The 27195-nt window shown below is 35.8% G+C and overlaps 1 protein-coding gene across 3 annotated transcripts in view; it reads left to right on the forward strand.

The window, feature by feature from the left end:
• LOC126771218 (protein bark beetle) overlaps positions 1-27195 on the forward strand; it is a 34457-nt gene that overhangs the window by 1496 nt on the left and 5766 nt on the right. Inside the window, exons 2-14 of one of the 3 annotated variants that reach the window (XM_050490974.1) lie at positions 16219-16382; positions 16509-22723; positions 22826-23037; positions 23146-23281; positions 23425-23644; positions 23809-23934; positions 24161-24190; positions 24859-24987; positions 25105-25237; positions 25342-25543; positions 25655-25787; positions 25866-25989; positions 26098-26728. In XM_050490974.1, the coding sequence (XP_050346931.1) occupies positions 16219-16382; positions 16509-22723; positions 22826-23037; positions 23146-23281; positions 23425-23644; positions 23809-23934; positions 24161-24190; positions 24859-24987; positions 25105-25237; positions 25342-25543; positions 25655-25787; positions 25866-25989; positions 26098-26728 (8455 nt within the window). Of the gene's footprint in view, positions 1-16218; positions 16383-16508; positions 22724-22825; positions 23038-23145; positions 23282-23424; positions 23645-23808; positions 23935-24160; positions 24191-24858; positions 24988-25104; positions 25238-25341; positions 25544-25654; positions 25788-25865; positions 25990-26097; positions 26729-27195 lie in introns of those variants that run through there. The other 2 variants (XM_050490975.1, XR_007669521.1) reach the window with 2 other exon arrangements.

The raw sequence follows: 27195 nt of genomic DNA on the forward strand, positions 1-27195 counted from the left end.
TACAAGAATAAATAAATACATTTATAATTTTGATATTTGTTTAATCTTATTATAAAAAATACCAATAATCAACTCAGCTAAGTTCTTCGTGGAACGGTATTATTTATTTTGTCAATGTTCTTACATTGGCTTTTATGGAGGCCCTTTCCACTTTTTGTGTTTTAGCTTAGTTTTAACGTAAATAATGACATGATAAATTTATATATTCAGAATATACATGAAAGTTCATCACACACAATTACGTTATTAAATCACATCGTGAGTCATTAAACGTAGCAGATGTTCAAAGACACCGTGAAGACCCGACCTAACCTCAGCATCCTTCCTCTAATTCAATCAAGTCCGATCTTATTGACAAATGACTACGGCATAACCTCTTAACAGCGTCATCAAGTTGGGTGAAATGAACTGGCCAAAGGGATTGTGGGTTGCGATCGGCATTCCCCTCGATTTTATTTACACTCGTAATTTATAATAATAACCTCTAACAGTGAATAATTGGTCAAATACATAACAAGGAAGTAAATATTCGCAATCGCAATAAAGATCGTTTGTTTAATGAGATTCAGGTACACCAAATAAACACAGATAATTTTACAACCATTAATTTTAAATATTATTATTTGAATATGAAGTCGTATTTTATTTATGAAGGGAATGTATTTTAAAAGCTTCGTAACATGCATTATTTCATAGTTGTTTTAATTGCAACTGTTAACTATCTAGCTTACACTTTCGTGTTTAAAAAGTACGTAAAGCCGTTGGTCCTTCAACTAAAGACAGGTCAGGTTCTGCCTTGTTATCGTGAGATGATAGCGAGTACACCTGTGTTTGCGCAGACATTATTGCACTATAATATCTCCCGCGGAGTTTGTGCTTAGGCTAGCTCAATAGAGAACAATGTTGTATGTATGTTCAAGATTGTATGATACCAGAAAAACAGAAAAAATAATACTAATAAAATAGCAGGAAATTCTATGGTGTATCTCACCAGATATTCTATATAATGTTGTGTTCCGGTTCAAGGATGAGTGTGCCAGTGGTACAAGAGCCATAACAGCTTCGTTCCTTCGTTTTCTTCTTGTGGTAGTTTATGTTTTTTGCTCGTTCGTTTCTCTATATCTATCTACAAATGTTCAGTTGTTCCCATACTAAGTTTTGCTCTAACGTTTCGTTGTTGTCACTTGTGCCTGTTATTACCGACGCACCGTCGAAACGTTTCATATAAACGGTTTAAATAATATAGTTTACACGCCCAATTGACTAAATAACCATCTCCATCATTATCATTCGCATTATATTGCTTGTCCTTATCTTGTCTTTCGACGCAATCCATTGTAATCTATTCATCTCTATCCTAATCATACCCGCAGTTGCAACCTTTTTCCACGGGTACGGATAGTTACATGCTAATGCGCTACATCGTCTGATATAAGTTTTCTATATATATTGGTTAAGCAGTCTATTTATTATTTATATATATATTATATATATATTATTATTAGTAGTATTGCTTTGCGTTTATTTCTCATTAGAAAACTAATTTCACATATACAATATTATTTATTCAGATACATATCATGGTATTCATTATCAAGTAAGGGGCGCAAAAGTTTATTTATATATAGATGTCAGTCGTAATTCAAAAACGAACGAATGATGTAGTATGTAATAGGTGTGAATGTAAACAGAAAATGTTTTTTATGTAACGGCCAGTATATTGGGATATGGCTTCCATTTAAAAGAAGGGTTCCTTTCACTATTTCTCGGGGTGAAGTTTTTTTTGACGAAACCGGTTTTCGATAACAAGAGTAAAAAACCGATGGAACGTGACACAAAAACTAGGCTAATAGGAAGGGTGAACGATCATTTTGAAAAGGGACAGTTTTATTACACGAGAAAAGAGAAGTATCGACTCTTACTTTTTAAAATGTACCAAAAAAGTAAATGTATGTTAACCTATTAACAAAAAAATCTTAATTTTGTAATTATATGTTAATTAAAATCAGCTCATTTAATCGTTGTACTTTATTTCTTATTTCTACAAGTTATAAATAGTTTGACAAAGGTATAAGTACAAATATATATTTTTTTATAGAATAGGAAGGCTGACGACCGTATGGGCCACCTGATGTTAAGTGGTCACCCATAGACATTGGCATTGTTAGAAATGTTAACCATCGCTTACATCGCCAATGCGCGCCACCGACCTTGGGAACTAACATGTTATGTCCCTTGTGCCTGTAATTACACTGGCTCACTCACTCTTTATACCGGAACACAACAATACCAAGTACTACTGTGTTGCGGTAGAATATCTGATGAGTGGGTGGTAGCTACCTAGACGAGCTTGCACAAAGCCCTACCACCAGTAGCGTCGAATGGACCTAACGATTTCATGTAGAATATACATTGAGCAGAGTGCAGATAGATTTCGTTTTAAACAGAATAAAATATTTTGTTTAAGTACATACAATGTCCTCGTAAATCGTTTCTCGAGTGTCAAGAATGAAGATTTACTGATAAGGGAACATTTTAATGTTTTTTGTGTTTAGAGTTTTAATCTTAACTAACGACCACATAAAGGTTCGACTACATATATTATATGTAAGGATACTTCACTAACAAGACAGTTTAAGATATGTATCCAAATGGGTAATAATATGGCCAAGTTAGAATGTCAAATCTTTGCAAGTATATATATGCAGTTTTATTAGTGTATTTAAAATGTTACGTTGCACCAACTCGTACAGGCAGCTGATCTGAATCATCATCATCGTATAATAATTATACATTTTTAAATAACTTTGTATTTAATCAAAATGTAATGAATGAAATTAGGCTTGTATTGTTACAATAATTTATTTTGTTTCAAAAAGATTGACAAAATATTTACATTTGCATTTGCTTACGAGCATATCAAAACCATCATTAGAATTTTCTGAAATTGAAAGTTTTGTGTCTAGGTCTTTTGTGTTGTTGGTAATGTGTCTATATAAAAAAAGGCTACGTGATAGAACAAAGATACAAGAGACCTCTGAGCCCAAATCGGTTCACATTTTTAAACGTTAATTTACATCTATCGTTTGTTGTATTTGCATTGCTTGTTTACAATTATATTTAGTCATTGGTGGTAGAGTTTTGAGCAAGCTCGACTGGGTAGGTACCTACCACTCATCAGATATTCTACCGCAAAACGGCAGTACTTGGTATTTGGGGGCGTGCGATGTAATCGATGGTTAACATTTCTAACAATGCCAATGTCAATGGGTGACCACTTAACATCAGGTGGCCCGCCCATACGGTCGTCCGCCTATACTATAAAAAAAAGAAGTATTTTTACTGTGAAATATGAACAAGTAAATTTTTCAGCCATTTCTTAAGAACTAATCTGAAACGCGAATCAATACGATCGAGAAATATCAGAAGCGATATTCGATATTGTCTCTATCTGTAATTCTAAGATTTAAATATATACATATATACACGTATAACACTGGGTTAGTTACCGACGCATCACGTGTGAGTACTTTAGAGTAGCAATGCTCAACCTTCCCTAACAGATAAGACCGATAAAATGACAATTGATGAATTTTATAGTTTTAAAGTAAACAAGTAATTAGTCGTCTTGTTATTTAAATTAATTTGTAGTTATATTTTTTTGTAAGCGCGAGGCAAGAGTCGTCAACCAAGGCAACATCGTCCGTGAATACGGCGTGGCCTTCCGACAGCAGAATATTCTGTTAACTGTTATAGCAATATGTTCCTGCAATTCTTAGCACGAGTAAAACGACGTGATAGACTAAAGTAGACTGATGGAAAATATATCGTCACCCACAAAGGGTAGACTTATCTTTGTTTATAGATCTTGACACGATTTTGATAAAAGCCCTGAATAAACGTGCGTCGGTTAACTTCATGATAAACGGACCCGATTTAGTTGTTACAGTTTTAAAATAGAGCACTGAATTTAAAAGTACAATACAAATATAACAATTTGTTTTGAAAAATAATGACAAGAAATACTCGTGTCATTATTTTTAACACAGGTGGAGGCTCTATGCTCGACTGTGTTTACCAATTTTTATGCCTAATGAAACGACTAATGAAGTAATATTTTATTAACAATTTATTTTTATTATTTATTTATTATTTCCAAGTTATATCTAGCTTCCCCATGTAGTTATTTAATTAGACCACAAACTGTACAATACATATTACTTTTATGATTTGATTGTTGTAATCTAAAGATTAAAGTTTACCTTTCAAAGTCTGTGAACTCGAAGATTTATGTATAGATAAGTCGCGGTTGATTGGTCCTCAGTAATGACTAGCATCTGATAGTATTTATAACCTTGAAACGACTGGCGCCTCTGATTCCCCAACTACAGTTATTTTAAACGTCAATAACTTCCATAGTAGTCGAACCTAGTTTATTCTAGTACTTCACCTGGGCTTAAATAACTAGATTTCTTATAAAAGAAGTATTAGAATTCAACAAATGAAATGCTGATTTTTAGTTATCTTATCTTGCCCGCGTGTTTATGCGGAAGATGGCAACTTACTGTTACTTCTCTGTTTTTACTCGTTTGCTTGGCTAAAATAAATGTTATCCCCAAAACTTAACGAGTACTTATTCCTGGTGTTCGTAAATGAACTTTACGTTCCATGCATTCAGCACTAACATTAGTGCATACTTCCACACACTTCATCTCATGAATACTAATAGACAATAATTCGCTTACGAGTGGCGTGAATAAGAATGAAGTAAAGGGATACGCTGACCACATTCCGCTCGCCAAAACTCATTAAATCTAAATTAATAAACTAGAATATACGAACCGATCGAACTTGTATTTATAGTTAGTTAGGCGGATGAATGACTCAAATTCATTACAGGTATTAAACTTACAACTCAATCTTAATGTACACATCTCTAGCTACTCGTGAGTATTTCTATCGTCGTATGCCTCATTATATGTGGACTCAATGATTCACAAGTAAGAGTGAAACGCGAGTTCTTGTTTTTCTTTTATCAACCTATATATTTTTATTTCAGCACTTGCATGGCATTAATGGCATGGCTATTGCATGGATTTAACTTTCGCCTTAAATGTCAAAATAACTATTAAAATATATAAATATATAAATATATAAATAATACAATTATCTATGAAGAGATAATATTTTTATACAGAATTTCATATTAAAATGTTTGGTAGTAACTTAAGTGCCCCTGAATATATTAAATTGTTTGTTTAGACCAAAACAGGTATTTCAAACACAAATTAACTAAATATTTTAATAAAATAATTGTACAGGAAAAATAACATTAAATTGAAAGGTAACTAAATTTTCATGTTACCAGTTTGTACCTAACATCGCATCCGCAGTAGCGCATACCATTCCGGGATGAAACGTACTCTGGAATGTCACTTTCAATCCCGTAAACTATGTATGTATATGCAAAATATCTGTTGTTCTGTTGTTGCGTGAGAGAAGTCTAAACCTATAAACCAACAAACACACTTTCGGTTCGATTATATTATTGTCTGCATTAACCTATTTTACTTTCAAGACAATATAGAACAACTGTTAGATTCGAATTAGAATTGTTAATCGTAAGTGAAAACACTTGACTTATAATGGTATCTCGACCTTTACACATTTATGATATCATATTTGAGGGGATTTCATTAAATATAGTAAAGTATAAGTAGTAAGGGTAAATGTCCTTTTCTCCCCTACGAAGGCATGGAACTTATTTCATCCAGTTGTTCCAGTGTTAGTTGGTGGGTACACGTGTGGCAAAATATCATACGACGCACGCAGGTGTCCCGAGGTTTCCCGAGACAAATTAAGTACCGGGGTCAATATCAATACCGAGTAGTGTTCGGATAGGGCACCAAGCTCTTTGGTTAAGGTGCTTATCTTAAATAAGATCTATTATATTAAAACACTACTTTATAGTTAAACTATTATTTATAAGCGACATGAGATATCGCTCTAAATGTCATGCATGAGTGAATTCTGTAGAAGCACATAAACATCCCATATCCATACGATAACATTATTATTTTTGTACGCATAATTGGACTCAACATGCTTTCTTCGTACCATATAAGAATACTTACGTATATACTCGTCCTATTCGATAACAATTCTTAATGTGGAATGAACTGCCTTGAACGTTAGGTAACAACTACGAGTCGTTAGCGAGGTATGATACTGTTTAAGGTATTACAAAGGCCGTTACACCTTGAGATGTATTCAATTGTTTAAAGTTCTGTAAATTAAAACAACGTTCTTAATTACAGAAATTTATATATTTTATAAATGTAATATTAATAAACCCTAGAACTTTCTGAAATAAATTACTTCAATTAAGTAACAATACACTATAGTAAATTACTAAAATATATCTCTATATTATATCTGTATACAAACACGTAACAAACGATGACTTATTTTTTTTTTTGCTAATTAGTTTAAGTAACAAGTTATTGTGACATCGCACAAAAGGCGGCTTATCATTAACAGAAGACGTCATACTATTTAACTTAATTAAGAATTAAAAAAATTATGACGAGTAAAATAGATGACGTCTATAATGAGAAGTAGTAAAAAGGAACATGAGTCATGCGTTATCGGCATTGTTTACAATATCACTTGATACTGACTAATTCGTGGTGTAGTGTTACTTCCTCTGATATCTTAATATTTTATCAACTACTACACAGTAAAATGTGTAACAATTCTTAGACCTTTAATCCAACTTGCTGAGCCCGTAACTTCGTTTGCTAATCTAAAGCGTTGTTAATCTAGAATGAAGAAACGTGATGGTTGATGGATGATTCTTACGGCTGTGAATTTCGCGACACTTTAAGTGGACACAGCACGTCTTCTCGATGCATTTTAGTAGTACTGCTATCATCAAATTAGACCCACAACATCAGCAATGACAGTACGTTATAACGTGTCGGATTACTCCGGAAGTTGATGTTTAAACACCATGCTGTTGTTGACTTAGGACATATTCTCAGATGTGAAATATGCTTATAGTTTTACTTGATAACGATGGGACATAAAGGGGGATCCGGGAAATCGTGATGGCGGAACATCCAGCAAGGTAGTTCACTTATACACTGGAATTTTTACTGGAAGAAAAACAAAAGCCTTTTACTAAACCGGAGACATCTTGTCCACAGTAGAACGTTTAAAAGCTGTTTATTTTTCTAAACATCATAAAGTTATTAATTGTTTACCAAACTAAATGTAAACAATAAATATTTAATGTAATGTTTGTAAACCAAATACCGTTAAAGGTATCTGTTCTGTGACTTTCAAATTTGGACCAAGGAAACACTTTATACAAAGCAATAACTACCCAGGTTAATGAACCCATTGTTAGCTTCTAAGGTCACTTTCTGAATCAGTGCAAACGAGTACTTGTGTGAAATGTGTCTTAATTTTGTATAACATTTTAATTTAATAGTGTTTTATTTTAATATTTAAGTTTATTCCATTGTGTGGAAATAAACATGCCATGCAATATTCTCACATTTATTTTTTTATCTTCAAGATTATAAGTTTTATTTTGTTTAAAATAGGGCTCAGTTGACTGTTATAAGCTATGTACGTATATGGCCGTACCTCTTATATCACAAGATTACAGTACGCGATATTCAATAACTTGTAATTGTGGTTGCAAGCTGAAAGTGGAATGCGCTCTTAGGCAACTCACGTTGCACAGCCGACATACTTCTGAGGGACAAATAACATTTTCTCATCATAAAGAAGAAGAGAACCTGACCAGGACTGTTCGACCGTGCAACATGATCGATCGTTATATTTCAATTGAAAGGCTTAAAAACGACATTTAACTACTTTCATCATTTTTTCGAAAAGAAAAATGTTTATCACATAATTAAATAGAAAGTAGTCCGTTGTTCATACGTCAATCTGCAGCGCTATTCTGTAAGAACTCGCTTCATTACTCACCTGTGAAATGTTGATAAACGATTTATGGCGACACTTGTTTTATGCGTGTTTTCTTGAAATGTTATAATGATTATGGTTAATGACGCTTATCATTTTCTGACATTTTACCGCCGTTTTCTGGTGGTTTTCAATGGCGAGTCTCGAGTTCGTTGTTACAGAATAGATGATACTGATGGACTTATCAAATCCTTTTTTTAAATAACGACTGTATAAATTATAATTTTGATGGCAGCTATGTGTTAATATTTGAGTAAATAACTAACTATACCAATTTCTCTGAAACATTAATTATAGATCAGTGTGTAAGTTGAGTAAAGTTGCATTATTCCTATCATCTCATATAATTATATGTAGAGTGGGTACTGTAGTTAAACATTTAATTGTAATCACTTTGCAGTAATACACAAGTTACATTTTTTATGTTTTTTATTTCACCCGTAAGATGTTACATAAACCAGTCCACTCAATTGTGAAGATTGCCATCCGACTAGTTCTAGTTTTATTGCAAGCAAGGCTCAACCAGTAGAAAGACTGCAATTACACCGTACATCAGCGTTCTTATGTACAAAAATATACCGTAGACTTAATCTTTTGTACTAGAATTGAACATTCGATGACAAATTCAAAATATTTCGTAGTCGAATTTCATATAAATAGGTACTTGTGAGTTATCATAATCTTAGCTAGTAGCTTAGTTTTAGCTAATGATATCATATTAAGTGTAATTAAGTAATTAGAAATAGCAGCCATGGTTCGTACATTTCTCGTTTCACACATTACGCAATGGTGTTAATGATGGTAACCGGTACAAATAAGGCCAATGCCTAAAGATATCTGCGAGCGCGATCTTACTTGGGTGCTATTAGATTCGCTTCACGTTTCCAAGGTGACGCGACGCGTGGGAGGCGATGTCTATAAGCTGATATTGACATTGACATTCAAAACTGTTACATTTATTTTAAAAAAAACTTACTTTTTTGCTTTAAAATATAATATATAACATATACTCGTACATTAAGAAAATCATCAATGACTGTTTTTAACGAACTAGTAATATTCCTATTTGCTTATTCAGTGTATTAAAAAAACCGTGTTTGGAGTGCGACCAACAATAGCCTGGGGGTCAGAATCAAACTAGCTCTTACAAGATGTTTTTTAAATTGTATAAAAATGACAGACACCGCTGCACCGCGGTTCGTCGGCTGGCTGGCAATGAAACGAGACCGGCGACAGGTTGGAGTTGCGTAAACCGCCAGTCGCGACTCGGTTCGTGCAACTGCATTGCGACTGTTCTTTTGTTACTCGAACTGTGGTTCCTCCGAGTATTTACTTTCGAATTTCTTGTCTTCATGCTTAATTTGTCACCGAGTACCGCGCACAAATTCATTTAGTATCCGTCTTATTACACAATTATTTGAAATACGTCGCTTTTATAATTATATAAACTTTGCTGATTCTAAAGTACGCATAGAGGAAATACCTGTCATAGTATATACTGTTGTTACAGTCATCATGAACAATACTTGATTATCATGTCCTCCTGACTGATTTCGGCCATGGTCATTCTCAAGGGAGTCTAGAGCCAACTGCACAAGAGATTATAGTTTACCAGCCTGTGCACAAATTCAAGGGTATCCTCAGAAAAACCCAATAACTTTATTGGCCCAATCTAGAGATTGATCCTGCAGTCATAGGACTGCATACTCATAGGAGTAGCCATTGGACCAACGAGGCGGTCAAGAACGAAACAATTAATGTATTATTACAATCGTTAACGTTATGAAAATCGCATAAGAATAAAAAGCTATTGTTAACAATCTTAATCAATGGCTGGTGGCAGAGTAAAAACGTATGTCTGTCATATTTATCAATCGCACACCTAGCAGTTGTTCATTGAAGCTTGCCTTCATCCTATTTATTTAGGGTCGACGCAGTTTATTCACTCAACGGGACGGGACGGGATAGGATTAAAAACAAATTCAAACGCCACAATAAATGGCTAACTTTCATATAAATAATATTTTGAAATGCTACTTGAATTTAATAAAAAATAAATTTTTAATATCCATTTTCAAAAATAACAATTTATGTAATCGTTTTACTAAAACAAAATAGTCGACCTTATTGATTAGTATTTAGCGCCATCTTATAAATACATAATAACGGTTAGCCAATAACTTAAAGGCTAGGATCTCGTTTGAATGTAGAATAATTGAATTCTAAATGGCTCATCTCTATTCAAGATGTTTAATGTCTTGGTCGTGAGGTTATTAACGGCGCAGGATTCGTGAAATGGCAACACCGCCATTATTTCTAGATATTTTGTTAACACAAAATATATTTATGAAGGTAGATATTAAAATTGTTCTTACAGTACGTGTTGACCACTTACTACTAGGTCCATGCATAGTAAGAAAAAAATACCAGTCGTCATTACACCGTCAATGCGCCGCCTATCATGGGAACTAAGAGGTGTTCCTCGTGTCCTTGCTCCATGTTATTACCTTATTACATTGAGTCATTCGCCCTGACGACCGGAACACAGCAGAATATATGTCGAGTAAGTGATAAGCGATTGGTACTTACCTAGACAAAGTAAGTCAGTAAATGAATAATATTATATATTATTTAAAAAAGCTCACCAAATCCCTTTATTGTGTATTGTGGTTTTGTTTGACTAAAAAAAGATTCTAACATGTAAGCGTACCCACTGACCTATATTATTAATATAATAAAGTTGTTGAGTTTGTTTTTTTTTTTTACTTGAATGGTTAATATGCAGCTAGTAGTCGAATTAGATTAAAAAGACAGAGCAGGAACGTCGAACGCGGGTTAAACCGCCCGAAGCAATTAGTGTTTTCAATAAGTACGAACAGTTGTTAATGCAATTGTACTAGAGCTTTAAATAGTATTAAATTATCGCTGGACGTATTTATTTCATGGAAGAGTTTTTTTACTAGGACAATGACATGGTGCTGCCATGGTGTCACAAACATTCGGTCCAAGAGATACCATCGTTTCGCTCTGCTTGTGATTGTGAAAAGCGTGACATCTTTGTTTAAATGATAAAATACAGCTGAACTCAACTAAACATAAATATTTTTATAACTAGTTTGCACACCCCGACTTTCCATGGACAAAATTCATACAGTTAACACTCATTTCTTAAAAGTTGAAATTTTCAAAAAATATTTCTTAGCGGATGCTTACTTTATATGATAAACCTATATTTAAAACAGTTTTTTTTACAATTAGTTAACATTAAACTATACACCTAATTACTAGCATAAATTAGTGACTGCTGATCGATCCCGAGGTCTATGAATCAAGTCCCAGGTCGAGCCAATATAATCTTATTGGGTTTTTATCCTTAAGAATTATCAAGTCAGTAGAGCCCGAAGATTGACATACAAAGGACTTTATATTCGGAAGTTAATAGTTAGAGATGCTATTCTATAATCTCCAACAATGATCTCACGGTTCTAAGATGTATACAAACTAAAAACTTATAATGGTTTTATAATGTGTATAAAATGCGTTATTCTAACAACGCCTATTCTCCATATCGTACAGATAAATCTCTACTATTAAATAAAAGTAAATGCATTAAGAACTCGGGGTCATTAGACTATTGCATGTGACGAGTAAAGCGTGATTAGTTTGTTTAATTATTCTCACCTTGACAATAAATGTATTATATAACATCGCATATTTTTCATATTCATATGCATACAACTGTGGCGTCTCCATGAAAGAACAGTTGGTTACTTTGTGTTGTCAACACGTGTTGTTTTATGTAAAAACCTTAAACGAAAAATTGTAGATATGCAAACTTGAGAATTGTAAAAAGTAATTACAGATTTTTATTCGTAAAATAAGTAACTTGAACAAAGAGAATAAATGATCAAAGATTAACTTATAGTACAAAGTTCTCAACTCTGCCAAATCAATGCATCTTTTACGGACAAGGTATTCGGTTCTGCAATAAAATTCAGCAGCCGTAACATTTGCCAAGCGGCACATTTAAATATCATATTAAGAAATGATTAATAAATAAGGCATAATAACACACGGTGTTCATATTCGTTAATTGAAAGTGCGATATTTTTTAATTATTTATAGTTTACTGGTGTAATTTTAGCAAAGCACCTGATAAGTCTAGTTAAATTTTATTAATTTGATTTCGTTTGATGGGTAAAAACAATCATTTAATAAAATAGCACCAACACAAAACTCGAGTCGTTATAGTCTTATATCGACGTGAGCTAACTATAATATATTTTTAAAATGTCTAATAATTATCAACAAAACTTTTAATTTGTTTAATGAAACATTGAACATCACGTTTTCGTGCTTCAGCGTTTCAAACGAGATCATTTAGCAGAAAGTCAATAGCGATGGAGAAATCGCTGGAATCACGACCGGCTCTTCCGACCGAACGCAACGACTTTTAACTGCTCAAGGAATAATATTACGATGTTTGTGACGTAGTGATTAAGCATAGACTAAAATAGCTTGGGCTAAGACAAACGGGCATCGATTATTTTATTAAAATAGTTAACGTTATTTTAAATCTAGAAACATTAATTTGAAATATCAAGTGAGTATGCAAGTAATGAACTATTTAATTGGGATTGGCCTTTTTATGTTTGGTACAGATTTTTTAAATAGAAATATAGTATTTATAGGAAATCGTATTGCAAAATTATAGAAGCTATTTTTGTTTATATCATTTGTAACAAATCCTCAATACAGCTTAGATATTAGCAAAGTGAAGTGACTGAGTGAGCATGTTCTTTTCAACAACGCTCATTTATTATTCTATGCGACATGCCAGTTACCACGAGGATCGTATTGTTTGCCGGAAGTCTAAACGACTTGGGATCCGTCGACCATTACATGCTTGATGCTTCGCAGGTGGTGCGAATAGACGTTTTGTTCTAGAGAGGGAAATGCTTTTGTAACTTATTAAATTATTACATACAAATAGGTTCCAAATAATAGCAAGAAGTATAAGCCACTTTACACCGTCAATGCGCTACCGATCCTATGTTTTATTTGGTGGTAGAATAATTGGCAAAATATGATCATACCACCAAAGAGTTGACACAATAAATAATAATTAAAACTTGAAGTAAACAGCAATTTGTTTGTAATTAATAAAGTTTAAAAGTCGGCAACGCACCTGCAAACCCTCGTTTGTTGCAGATGTCCATTGGCGGTGGTAGTCATTTTGCATCAGGTAAGTTCGTTTGGCCACACTTACATAAAAAAAATTCAACAATTACAAAACATTAACATATTTATAGTTGTCAACTTAAGGCAATTACAGAAACATTTGTCATCAGCATCTATTCATAAAAAAGTAGCTTATTTTGTTTATGGCGAGACGCAACTTTATATCAGAAAACAATCTCGAAAAGTGCTAGGAATGTAACGCAATATTCATATGAAAACTAGTATTAGAAACATTGAACTGCCTGACTCATCACAAACTCTCTGATACGTCCTTGCGTTGTCCTCAGCCCATTCCAGTCGTTTCTACATGGCACGTAGGGTTGCCAAACGCCATGGCCAAGAATCAGTTTTAACTATTAATATTTAATAATAATAATGCATCTTCCGTATCTTAATTTAAAGATAATGAGATAATAATTTTCAATTTTATAGGCATTTCATAAGTAACGACAGTAAACCATTACTATTAACTAGTTCAGTTTACTTAGTTAGTATTATCTCATAAAATGCTTATTCAGATCACGTACTACCTGTTTGTCAAATTTATATTTGTCCAGTAATTTATTCGGGATAAGTTAACAACTAGAGGCACCTTTACTTTCCTCGTTTATAACATTAGACTGTATTATATTACCATGAAGATTATATTCGACATATTCGTTCTTAGACGACGCTATAAGTATTAAAATTAGTAAAGTATTTTACATAAAGTATATGATTTTGATAACCCTACACAATATCGGCCGCGATAACTTAACGGCTACCGACCTGCCTCAAAAATTACGCTAATGACAAAATGATGTCCATGAATGTTTTCTGTGGTTGAGCTTACTCGAGGGGAACGTGCATAGAGCCGTTATAGTATTGTATAGTTAAAAATTAGTTCTACGAATTACAACGTAACTTTATTATTACTTCAACGATTTAGTTACTATTGAGTTGTCAGAATAATAAAATGGTATTAATGATGCAAGCTAGCATCAATAATTGTATGACTCATCCGAGAAAGTTGAAATTCTGAAAACCCATACAACTTCGTTTATATTAGTTATAATCCTCACAAACACGAAACTTTCTCTTTCAAATAACATCGTAGCGTATACAAAATAATTATACAACGTTTCTGATTCTTCGTCGAATTTAAGGAGCTAAGTTACAATCTTTAGAAAAATAGAAATACGGAATGTGCATATCGATGCATAAAAACGATGTAAAACTCTTATTTTATTTATTATATTTATCTCCCGGTTTAACTTTAACAATCATAGCGGATTTATTTCATTGTAATAAATATCTTGTGACGTAATTTGTAGGACACGCGAACACTCTTTGACTTCGTTTATCGAACTTTTTAGTGCCTCGTTTCGAGTATACTACTTCTACTAATATTATTATCGCTAGAAAACCTATAACCAGACCAGGCAATAATAATAAAACAATACGCGTTGTAGCCGTGAGACCATTCACGTGTGTTAGAAGACGAGAATCTTAACTGATGTATATAATAATATATCTCGTGCTCGGCAGTGTAGGAATTAAAATAATGGTAACTAGAATACTGCAGTTTATCTTATAGTGCATTTGTGGGTTTTTAAGGAATGTTTTTTTTTTTTGTTGAATTATTGATTGATTAAATGCAATAAATAAATAATTGAATAATGATACGTTTCGCACACGGTTATTTCCAGACGAATTGTCGTATCCTTTTTAAACAAATTGCGTCACTCAACCTCCCACGCCTCGCAGACCCACCAATAAAGCTGTGTAAAAACAATTTATTCGTAAAATATCCAAGCAAATTTATAAATTTTCGATTAGAATGGTATTGACTAAGACGCTTAAGCGTCTAGTCTCACCAGTGCACTTACTGAATGTAACTACGAACGATATTTTCAACGATTTATCGGTTTAAAAATATTTTTTAAATATAATTATGGGACAAACACATCTTATGGAGGAAACGAAGTGACTGGACAGTATCTTTGAATTTGTGATAAAACGAGTTTAAGTTTTATAAATGTACAAAACTAAAAGCTTAATTGTGATGTCATATATCTGATGTCTGCGCACGCGCAGCCCACGTATCCATGCGCCCTTGCACTTCACGTGTATGGCTTCCTGCCTTTTCACAATTCCCATTCATACCGTCACGAACGACTGACCCCTGGTGGCTGATGCGTATGTCGAAATATTTGTGTGCATAATATTGCTTAAAGGTTTTATAAATAAAGTCGACATTACAAAAGCACTTGCACTGGACACAATCACGCTGTAGCTGAGTTACATTCCTTTTATAAGATTTATTCAACTATGCCTAATAACATAATTGCTTGCTAGAGGATAAAAACCATATACAACAGAATTTTTATGTATAAATAAATATTTTTTACTTTGTTAATGTTAATATATGTTATTTAGGTTATAACACAGTGTGTATTTTTTAAGACTATTAAATACTATTATAACATTAAAAATATTTAACGTTGCTACAGTCGCGTTGCAAGACCTAAATTCGTTCAATCGGGTGATGTAAAGCGGGGGCGATTCGTATCGCGAATGGGCGGACGTGCGAAACGGATACGTTCCGTTCATAAACGATAGTTTGCAAAACATAATATTGTTAACAGAAATAGCTTAACAATGGCGATAGGAAGATATCATTAAAGTTAAAACAAAACGCGTTAAGGCAATAATATTTTACCGAATGTTGTATCCATTGTTGTAGCAATACTTGATTGTGGACAATTTATGAACGATCATTATTAATTATAGATACTTTAGCTTAGATTTTAATGAAGTTGAGCTGCACGCTTTGTAGTGATGTAGATTGTTTTTTGGGTTGTGTGTTTGAATATAAATATAGTACTTATATCAGACCAAATTAATTTCGGATATTTTTCTTTAATCAGACATTTACAATACCATATTATATTTACGTTACCATATACATAAGTATTAAAAACTTATTTTTTTTTTCAGGGAGAGTCCGGCCGGGGTATAACATTTACGAGTACGGAAGAACCTCAAAAACAATCCAAACCATTTCCAGACATACGTCTGGTCGACGGACCTTCGATTTTAGCAGGCAGAGTTCAGGTCTTACATAGAGGACAATGGAGATCCGTTTGCACGAACTCGAGAAAGTAAGATAAATATATTTTTCTTATATTAGCAATTAGTCCCTCAAATTTAATTTCTGTTGTTATAATTCTGAACATTGAATACTGTTTAGACGCTATATCCAATTAACAATTCATATTACATTTCAGTTGGACCATCAACGACATGGAAACGGCATGCAGGCAATTAGGCTTCATGGGCGGAACGTTTTACAATTGGATGGATCGACAACCGGGCAGGCGGGCACGACTGTTACTCGAGGAACCCAAGTGTAAAGGCACGGAATACGACCTCTTCCAGTGTGACTGGAATTCTCGACAACTGGGTTCAGGCGTATGTGACTACCACCCTGACCTCGGTATCCAGTGCCAACCTCATCACGACGACAATGAGTTAAGGAATTCGGGTGTTCATTGGAGGGGTATAAGATTCGAAAACGCTGTGTATGAGAGGATACTTACAGCTGCTAATACACTTTACGTCCCAACATCGATGTCAAGACTGGAACATATAACTATTAAAAATGCAGGTTTGGGAAGAGATAATAACGCAACTAGCACTTTAGACATAATAGGAGTCCCCCCTTTAATGGAAGATATAGAAATATCGAATTCTGCCTTTAACGCTATAAACGTGACATCACCCGACGCTCCAATCATAATAAACAACTGCACAATACAAAATAATAGAGGCTACGGTGTGTATGTTAATTCTACGTACGGTATGACGAAGATCGAGAATTGCCTTATTCACGACAACGGTGGTGACGGGGTCAAATACGTGGTGCACGAAATGAATATAGATGAGAAGTTCGATCGCAGCGAAATATTCGATCTGTGTACACTCGCATCTACACCTAGTCAGACATTTCCCATTCAAATGTCCATAGAGCAATCGAAATATTCCAATATGGAACGAGATTGCAATCAAAAATTTTATACAAGACCTGACCATGTCCTTACACTTAGCTTTATAAAGCTATTGACCAATAAAAACGATACCGGAGAAATATTCATATACGACGGCTTAACGGCAAATGATAAACTATTATTACAATTTAATATAAGAAACCACACTCGACCACAAAGTGTGACATCCACGAGAAACAGAATGTATGTAAGATTCCGCGCCAATACACGAACTGATATTGTGGGGTTCTTGAGATTAATGTCTGGAATCAGTAAAACTTATGATTTGAATGTAACGGACACGGTTATTTCCGACAACAATGGCAGAGGTGTTGTTATCGAAAATCTTCGGTCACAAATTCACATCCACAGAACATCTATATCCAATAATAATCATGTAGCCGGGCTTCAAGTTGTGAATGGTGCAGGAGACGTAAATGTAACGGAAAGCAGAATCTCTTTCAACCAAGGTGATGGCATTAACATTACTGTAACAGGAGGTAATCGCAACATCTCAAGAAGTATCATAAGTTCTAACCAAGGGTACGGTATAGCAGTTTGGTTGAACAATACGCAGGAGACTGAATACATACCAATAAACCAAACCACCGTCGTAGAGTATTCAGAAATATTTAAGAATTTAGATGTGGGCATCCTTCACGGAAACTTTTGTGGTGATAGTTGGGTGAACGTAACGGGAAATTGGTTTAATTCTAGCGTTGAGAGCACTATTGAAATAAACACATGCTGGAGATTTAACGATCCAATCAAATTGCTCAACTTACAAATAGGACACAACAGATTTTATCAAAATCAACGAGTACCTTTAAAAATGCAACCTGCACTTAATGTAATTGGAAGAATAGAGTACAATTATTTCGAACACGGTGAATTTGGAGCCATTGCTATCCTTAATAGGATCGAAGGAAAATATCTGGAAGAATTCGAAATACTACCGGCTAGATTCGATATACAACATAATTATTTCTACGGCAATAGAGGACCATTTGTGGTAAATCTTGGACTATCGCCGTATAGCGATCTTCAGTATATATTGTTTACAAGGAATTATCTTCGCGAAAATAAAGCAAGAGAACCATTTGAACCATTGGAAGGTTTATCATCACGACTTACTCCTAGAAGTAGGGTTGCTGCAACTATAGTTTTGGCGTCCAGTAACATCGACGTTTTTAGGAATATAATAAATAATCCCGAGGCACAGTATGAAATTGGTTCACACGTCGAAGACCAAAGTAAAATTCTTAATTGTACATATAACTGGCTCGGATTTGGAGAAGAAGAAAAAGTTTATAAGAGATTGTTTCATAGAAAAGATAGATATAATTTAGCTAAAATTATCTATATGCCCTATTTATTGCATAGTAGTAACCCTGGTGCCACCCAAATAAACTATAACTCACTCTACGTGCCGCAGTTTAATGTACCTGGATCTTCCGTCGTTGGAGGCGAAGTAGAAGGAATTGAAATATTGAGACAAGGGGAATACGATGTGGATAAAGATATCAATATTCGTCCTGGAGGCAGACTTATTCTGCAGTCTGGAGTAACATTGAAATTCCCACCTGCAATGGGAATGATGATTGCTGGGAAAATAGAAGCAAAAGGAAAACGGCCAAATGATATAACTTTCACCTTGAAGGAAGAAGTTACCATGACAAATGATAGTGTGTATGAAACAGATACAGAGTTAGAACCGACTACGCCAGGCTACCAAGAGCCAATCGTGCCAATAAGACTTTTAGGTGGCAGAACACCACACGAAGGAAGGTTACAGGTTCGAATAGATAATAAATGGGGAACAATATGTAATTACCGTTGGAATATTGTAAATGCCGCATTGGTATGCAATCAACTTGGCTTAGCTTTAAATCCAGACGATTGGTTTTTGGAACCTAATGAAATTCCCAGTGCTGGAATATCTGAAGATATTGTTCTCTCGAATGTAGAATGCACAGAATTTGATAATGATATAACTAAATGTAAGGCTGAAACATTAGAAAGTTTTGAAAATTCTTGTACACACGAAAATGACGTTGGAATTAGATGTTATGAAACAAGTTGGGCCGGGGTGAGATTCAGTGTCATCGCTGAAAGAGCTGACTTACAGTATGTAAGCATTGAAAGGGCTGGACTTCTTGATTATTCCTCAAACTCGTTCAAACCTGCGCTTCAGATTGATTTCGCTCGACATAGTCTGGAAAGTGTCAAGATCGTTAACAATTACCATGATGGCTTAGGAATTTTATACTCTGATTTATACGGGTCTGACGCCATTAACACAGTCAGAAATTCCGAATTTAGTAATAATAAAGGTAGCGGCATTAGTTTCAAGCAGTTGGGCTTAAAGGTTTATAGTTCTGTTATAGAAAACAATGAAATTGCTGGAATTTCTCACAATCCACATATAACTGGTCCGCAACAGAGAGAAATATCTGGGTGGTTTAATCTCGATCCCATTTTTGACATGAATGAGTCAAACTATCATCCTATAATGGTGCCTGAGTACGAGACAGATATATCCTTAGTCAATGGAGAAACTAGACATATAGTTTTTACAAAGAATAACAACGAAAATATTGTGAAAACTTACAATATTAGATGCAATCCTGGTTATGTACTTGGACTTCAACTTTTAAATCCAATACATAACTTTTCAACAGAAAGTATATGCATCTATGATTCACAAAATATTAACGAAGCTAGCACAGTATGGTGTCTCGATCGCGACCTATCTACATTTCCAACGACGAGTAATACATTTGGCGTTGTATTGAAATATGAAAGCGGTACCAGAGCTTTAGGGGGCGTAGTATTAGTAATTAGTACAATTGTAGCACCGGTGCAAAATATCAGGAATAGAATTGTTAAAGGACCAGTTCCAACTCTACAGGTTTCAAATACAAAAATAAAGGGAAACACGAAAGGAATTAAAGCACTCTATTATAATCGTTATCTAAACGAAATTGGTGAGCACTTCCTTCGCAAAGCGAACGAAACTATTAAGTTGATCAATTGCGAAATAGCACACAACATAGAAGAGGCGATCTATATTAACACACCGTTTTGGGATATTCATGAGAGCAACATAACGGAAATTACTATTATGGTAAATAATAGTTTAATTACGGATAACGGTAAAGGTATATTTCATTTTGCGAGAGACTTGAGAAGTTCCAACAATTTGTATCATTACGTGCTTCAAGATAATACAATAGAGAGAAACAAATATGGAGGATTCGATATAGGATTACCTTATGTTTGGCAGTACAATGAAAACTTTACGCATTCTATTTATCTACATAATAATACTTGGCGTAATAACCAAAACTTTGCATTTGTCGTCGACGGGCATTTTGCTGAAGTAAACATTACGAAAAACGTATTTAGTGATAACATTTGCAAAATCGGATTGATATCCATCCGAGGTATGGAAAAGAAAATGAAGATAGATGGAAACTTAATAGAAAGAAACAACGGGCAGTACATGGTGCAATTCCATATGGATAGTCAAAGTGAAATCATGGGATTCGTTTACGCCGTATTTGTCTATAATCAAGTTAAGAATAATAAATTTATGGCGCAAGTAAATCGTGGTGCTCTTGTAAGAAGCTTAGATCCCACTTATGTCATAGGATTTAAAGGAATTCAGAAAGTTAAAGTTAGCCGAAACCTTTTTGGGAATAATGCCATTCAATATACTTTACTAGCTGGTATCAAAACTGCGAAAATAAATAATCTACTGGATGTTACAGAAAACTGGTGGGGGAGTTCTGATGAAAAGGAAATTAGGAAACAAATATTTGATTTCGACGATTGGAATAATCACGCTGTTGCCACATACTTACCTTACTTACTTGAAGATAACTTTGATGCAAGTGTCTCCATAACATTCAGCCCTGAAAACGTGGTTGATCTTAATGAACTCGGAGGGCGTCTGACATCAGATCTTACATTAGACGCTCGCGCCACACCTTACGTTGTAAGAGCTGATATTACCGTCATGCCAGATGTAACACTCACGATAAATCCCGGAGTTGTCATGGAATTTGCTCCAAATGTGGGTATACTTGTTATGGGTATACTTAATGCCATCGGTCATAGTCAATTACCTATTATCATGAAACCTATTCTATACACGTCTGAAGTGGAAGTTAACAGAATTGAGAAGAGAGATATTGGACAATATTCGCCTGGTCACCGCAAACATAAGCGACAACTGGAGGCCATGACATTGCTAAATTCGATTAGACTGTGCACTGGTAGAAACTGTTCGATCAATGACAATAACAATGAAAGAACCAATGAAGGATTTTTAGAATATTATAACAAGACAACATTACAGTGGGTGCCGATGTGCGACAATCGTTTCACAGAGAGAAACGCGCAAGTAGTTTGCCGCGCTTTAGGTTTTGACCCGATAAACGTATTTTTTGCCCATGACAGACGAGTAGAATACCACAGCAATTCTCTTTCTCGCATTTGGTCTTGGCCTGAACCATTACAATGTGTAGGAACCGAAGACCGGTACGAGGACTGTCCCATTCGTTTGAATGGCCAATTATATGGTCACAGACATGATTGTAAGTGGAATTCAGAATTCGTATTCATTCACTGTGGGTCAAGGAATCTGGATGAAAATCTTGAATATTGGGGTGGAATTCGATTTACTAATCCAGAATTTGAGTATTCCATGTATGAACATAGAATTCATGATCATCATACTCATGAGACATTAAAAAAAGTTGAGAGTAGGTTGCAGCACATGCAAATTGTTGGCGCTGGAATATTACATAACGAAAAGTCTCCCGCTATTCAAAGTATTATAAAGAATCCAGGTATTGAAAATGTGAACATAAGCAAATGTGCTCACCACGGTATCAATTTGATTTCTCCAACAGATACAATAAACATTATGTTTAACTCAATAAGTGATACTTTAGGGGAAGGAGTCAGTGCTATATCCTTAAATGGAGAGGGGAGAGAATCTGAAGAATCTAGCTTCACGCCATTGAAGGACCTCAATCTCCCATACCATTTATTTTCACTGATAGACATTTGCGACAGCACGAAAGTTATTACTGTGGAAGAAAGAGTCATTCTGTACTACAAATACGATAACAATCCTGTCAATTGTGTAAAAATATTTAAAAGTATGTTTAGAGTAAAACCTTTCGGATTTCGGTTATTACAATTTAATTTATTTAACCACACTCTCAACTACGGGAAGCGCGATTCGCTGACACTCTACGATGGAGACATTTACAACATAACTGCACCCCAAATCGGTTACTTGGAAAACGGATCGCCCGAGGAGAAGAAACTATTTAGAAGCAGCGGAGCTAGCTTAAGCGTCAAGCTGTTCGCTAATGGCGCCGCGTCTGTTCACGGATTCATTGCTGAAATCGTCACGCTACCTATATCTGCTATAGGATTTAGTAAGTGCAACATATACTTACCGTTATTCTTATTTAATTGTTGAACTGTACGATTGAAATCGAGAGTCCGTTTTCTTATTATAATATTGATTGTCTTTTCAGATCGCGACGTTCAACATAACATATCAAGCAGTGAATTCACCAACAACCGCGACGGCGCCATCACGTACCAATCCGTCGGGGAAGTGAACCCCCTGGTGGCGATCATCCGGAACGAGATCACTCACAACTGCCTCAAGCTGTACGGAAACTTCACCACGTGCCAAGCCGCCGTCAAAGTCGATGTTCAGAATACACAAACTTTAGTGTTCAGGGTTAGTTGGCTTGGATTATTGGCTATTCTTGGCTCGGCCGTTATGCTTATTATCAAATGAAATTGCAAACAAAATCAATCGGTAATGGCTTTTTATACAATTTTTCAGAACAATCTAATACAAGACAACGTCGGTGGCCTACTGGTACGAGCGGATTCAAGAAGCTCGGCAACGTCGCTCCGGGGATGGATCCATAATAATTTGTTCCTCGCCAATCACGACCTGCCGTGTCTCCAAATCGAAGGTAACCCCTCTTTCGACCAATGTCAATAATAGTCACAACGTGGGGAACTCGTTGCGTCTATTTATCGGAGGACGAAGCTTGTATAAGTGTAGAGACGTACTGGGGCAACACGGAGAGATGACGAGCGCGTTGTGCACCCGCAGGGCGGCAGTCGTCCCCGTACCAGGAGGTGACGCTGTACCGGAACTACCTCACGCGCAACCGCGCGCGCTACCGTGACGTCATCGAGCTGCGCCAGGTGGTGTCCAACTTCTCGCACAACTACGTGCACGCCAACCGCGGGCGCCGCATCCTGCAGGTGTCGGGCTTCCACAGCGTGCGCCTGCCCATCTACCAGACCACGTCGCACAACGGATTCTACAAGTGACTTCTTTTTTTCTTATTTACTTTAGGGACTTTTGTCCTACACGGGCGCGTCAGTCCCGTGACGTGAATACGTCGCTTTCTCGCTTTATTTATTTGTTATCGTGTATTTGATGCAATATGTTAGAGCTAACTTTCTTAATAATTCGTTGTCCCGTTTTCAGAAACTACGCCCTGGACCCCGACGGTCGCGCGACGGTGGTGGCGGGTACTGCTGGTCAGCACTACGTTGACAATATATTTTTCAATCCCGACAACGATTACGAAATGATAACCATCAATAGATCCATGTGAGTTTCGTTCGTTTTGTTAAATCGAATTAATTAAAATCTTCAAGGGAGAGGGCATTGTATACGCGTATATGATAATTTTATTGTTACAAGTTATTGTATAAGGATTATAATTAATATATAATCATTAAATATAATAGATAGGTGAAATTATGTATTAATATGTAAATTAATATAACAATTATATGACTTGCATGTTTTTGTTGCATGGCTGCTGGACTCGTAGCTTTATTGATTATAATCCGACTATAATAAGGTGAGTTGCTTTGAAATGTATTATTATATAGAATAACATGATAAGACATTACATGTAGACCAATAAATTACTTCATTTTATGACGATTTGTGACGACAAATAATTCAAAATGATCTAATAAAACTCATAAGTTAATGAGGATATTGATTATTAATAATTTATTAGTGGCCGAGTGTAGTGTTGAACTTTACAGAACACTCGAACGTTAATTAATAATCGTTATAAGATAATTAGTTAATGAAATCTCGTTAAGCATTGTGTAGTCATTATATAGAATCATTATTACAATATTTGGTACAACGCAGATAAGATACTACCTATACTGTATATTTTTCTTATTTTCTAACAAAACAACTGTTTCACATTTGTTGTTATTTATGAAGGTGAGGAACAAGTAGACAGAACCTTAGGAGTCCTGTAATATTTATTTTATTTAAAGTCAGTTTAACAATTGGATTAATTAAGGCAAAAGATAATAAAAAATGTTTGAATATCAACAAAAAGTTCATATAATAGATAAATGTAGCTTTAACAAAAGTTAAAAGACGCCAAACATTTATTGAATCGACTTTTGTATCTTCCTTTTCGAATTTCTGTTAAACGATAAATTTTAAGACGCATCCATTGTATGGGTAATCGATACGTTAATATTTACATAAATATTGTAGCGCACTCGATCTGTGGCGCACGCGCATCGACGCCAAACACAACTACTGGAGCTACAACGAGACCCTCGCGGTGGCGGGCCGCATCCGCGACCAGGCCGACAACCCGCTCCTACTGGAAGTGGACTACAGGTGACGGCGCCAATATTACTTATGTCAAAAATTCATGAATAAACAAGACTTATATCGACTATACGAGCGAATACAGATGTCATGGAGTCAGTGTGACAGTTCCGTCCTCGCCCGCAGGCCGTTCCACATGAACAACCGCTCGGTGCTGGCGGGCGGCAAGTGCCCGGCCGGCTGGGCGGCGCTGGGCGACACGTGCTACATGTACGTGGGCGCGCCCATGACCTACGCCGCCGCGCGCGCCTTCTGCCTCGTGAGTGGCGCTCTCCGGTCGCTCTCCGGTCGCTCTCCGGTCGCTCTCCGGTCGCTCTCCGGTCGCCCCCCCCTCCCCGCCACTAACGCCCGCGTCTGTTACAGTCCGACAACGCGTCCATGCCGTACGTCGGCGGGAACTACGAGGCGCTGTACGAGTTCATCCACCGCCAGAACCAGTGGTACCAGTACGGCGACAGGGTGTGGGTCAACCACATAGACTACGTCAGCCAGTGCACGTCCTTCGCGTTCACCGCCGTCGAGATCACCGACTGTCAACAGAAAAATGCGTTCATTTGTGAAATGGGTGAGTCGGCCGAAATTAGTTAAGTCGAACCGAGCACTCTGCGTATTTAAGTGTAACACCAGTTTTAGTAAGTGATCAGTCAGAGGTGTAATAACGAGGTCGGTGCCGCAGACCCCAAGGTGTCCATCGACCCGATGTCGTGGCGCGGCGACGCGGTGTCGCTGGCGAGCGTGGCGGCGCTGGTGCTGGGCGCGCTGCTGGTCGTGCTGGCGCTGCTGTGCTGGCACCGCAAGTCCAAGCACAGGTGCGCACCCGCATACCGTGGTACTTCGTTCACACACGAACACCTCTAAGTTTAATTATATATATTCATATTTTTCAGGCATATTCAACGATTAGAGAGAAGAAACTCGATACGACAGTCCTTGCACTCCGTGCGGTCCATTGGTAGTATAAATGGCGGTTTTCCTGACACGCCTTACAGGAGAAAGATGACGACGCAGATGGTAATTTATAATGCGATGTTTGTCATTTCCGAATACCGTTTAAATTATATTTAAACGAATAAAAAATGTAAATGTTATCTTTATAAATGTACCTAATTATCCTTACAGAGTACCCGATCTACGGACACTCTCACCAAAGGATCAGATTACCGTAAGATGTTGGCTTCGACTACATCAATGGAATCAATGGAAAAAAGTCAATTTAATTCATCAATCGAAGACACTCAAAGTTTCGATATCTACGAAGCTCACAATCCTAATAACATAATCCAATTAAAACACAGTACATTTAACAGAAAACCCGCCTCGCCAGAGTATAGCGTCCCACAGAATAACAATAGACCTTTTGATATTGCTTATAAGAATGAGGGATATCGAGAAAATTCGGGTGCTAGTGGAGCGCCATCTATGAATACGATAGCGACTGAAGAGTTACCTATTATTCACCATCCAGGAGGTCTCCAATCCCCCCAGGACGATGACACAATATCTCCTCAAAGTGAAACGCAGTATTTTACCTCGGACACACTACCTTTACGGGGCATAGACAAGTCTGATGACCCGCTGTTTATGAAACGTGAGCTGGAAAAAGAGGGCAAAATGTACGGCCCATATGGAGCCCCTAATCATGGTGGGCAACCAAAACTGTCCTTTTTGATGGAGTTAAGGTCGAAGATACCAGAGCAGCCACAACCTGGAGCTATGCCTACCACTACGTTTGGTCAGCGAAATATTCCAGGTAAACTTATTTCTTTATCAACCAATTGTAAGGACGGGACTAGGTAAATAAAGTAGATGTTTAAGGTTTGAAGATAAATTTATTACTGCTCTCAATACCATGTGTCAGCTGCTTATATACTACACTACATGCCCTACCAAACAAAAAAAAAATGTTGGATACATTAACATTTTTTTTTAATCAAAATACAATATGAAAAAGTAAAATAAAATTGAATATAATAATAATTAAACAAAATAAAACAAATATGTTAACAAAGGTATAATAATGCAGTGTTGAAATTTAATATCAAATATCATAATAGGTACAGTCATAATCACAAGTCTTAATAAACAATATGTTTAATGATCATTCAACATAAAGTCTTGTCCTATTTTTATGAACAGTTTTTTCTTTACCATTGACTAAAATTACAACATTCGGTGATAAATCTTTAACAACTGTATATGGACCTAAATATAATGGAT

Source organism: Nymphalis io, chromosome 10 (genome assembly GCF_905147045.1).
Source record: "Nymphalis io chromosome 10, ilAglIoxx1.1, whole genome shotgun sequence".
NCBI classification, from domain to species: domain Eukaryota; kingdom Metazoa; phylum Arthropoda; class Insecta; order Lepidoptera; family Nymphalidae; genus Nymphalis; species Nymphalis io.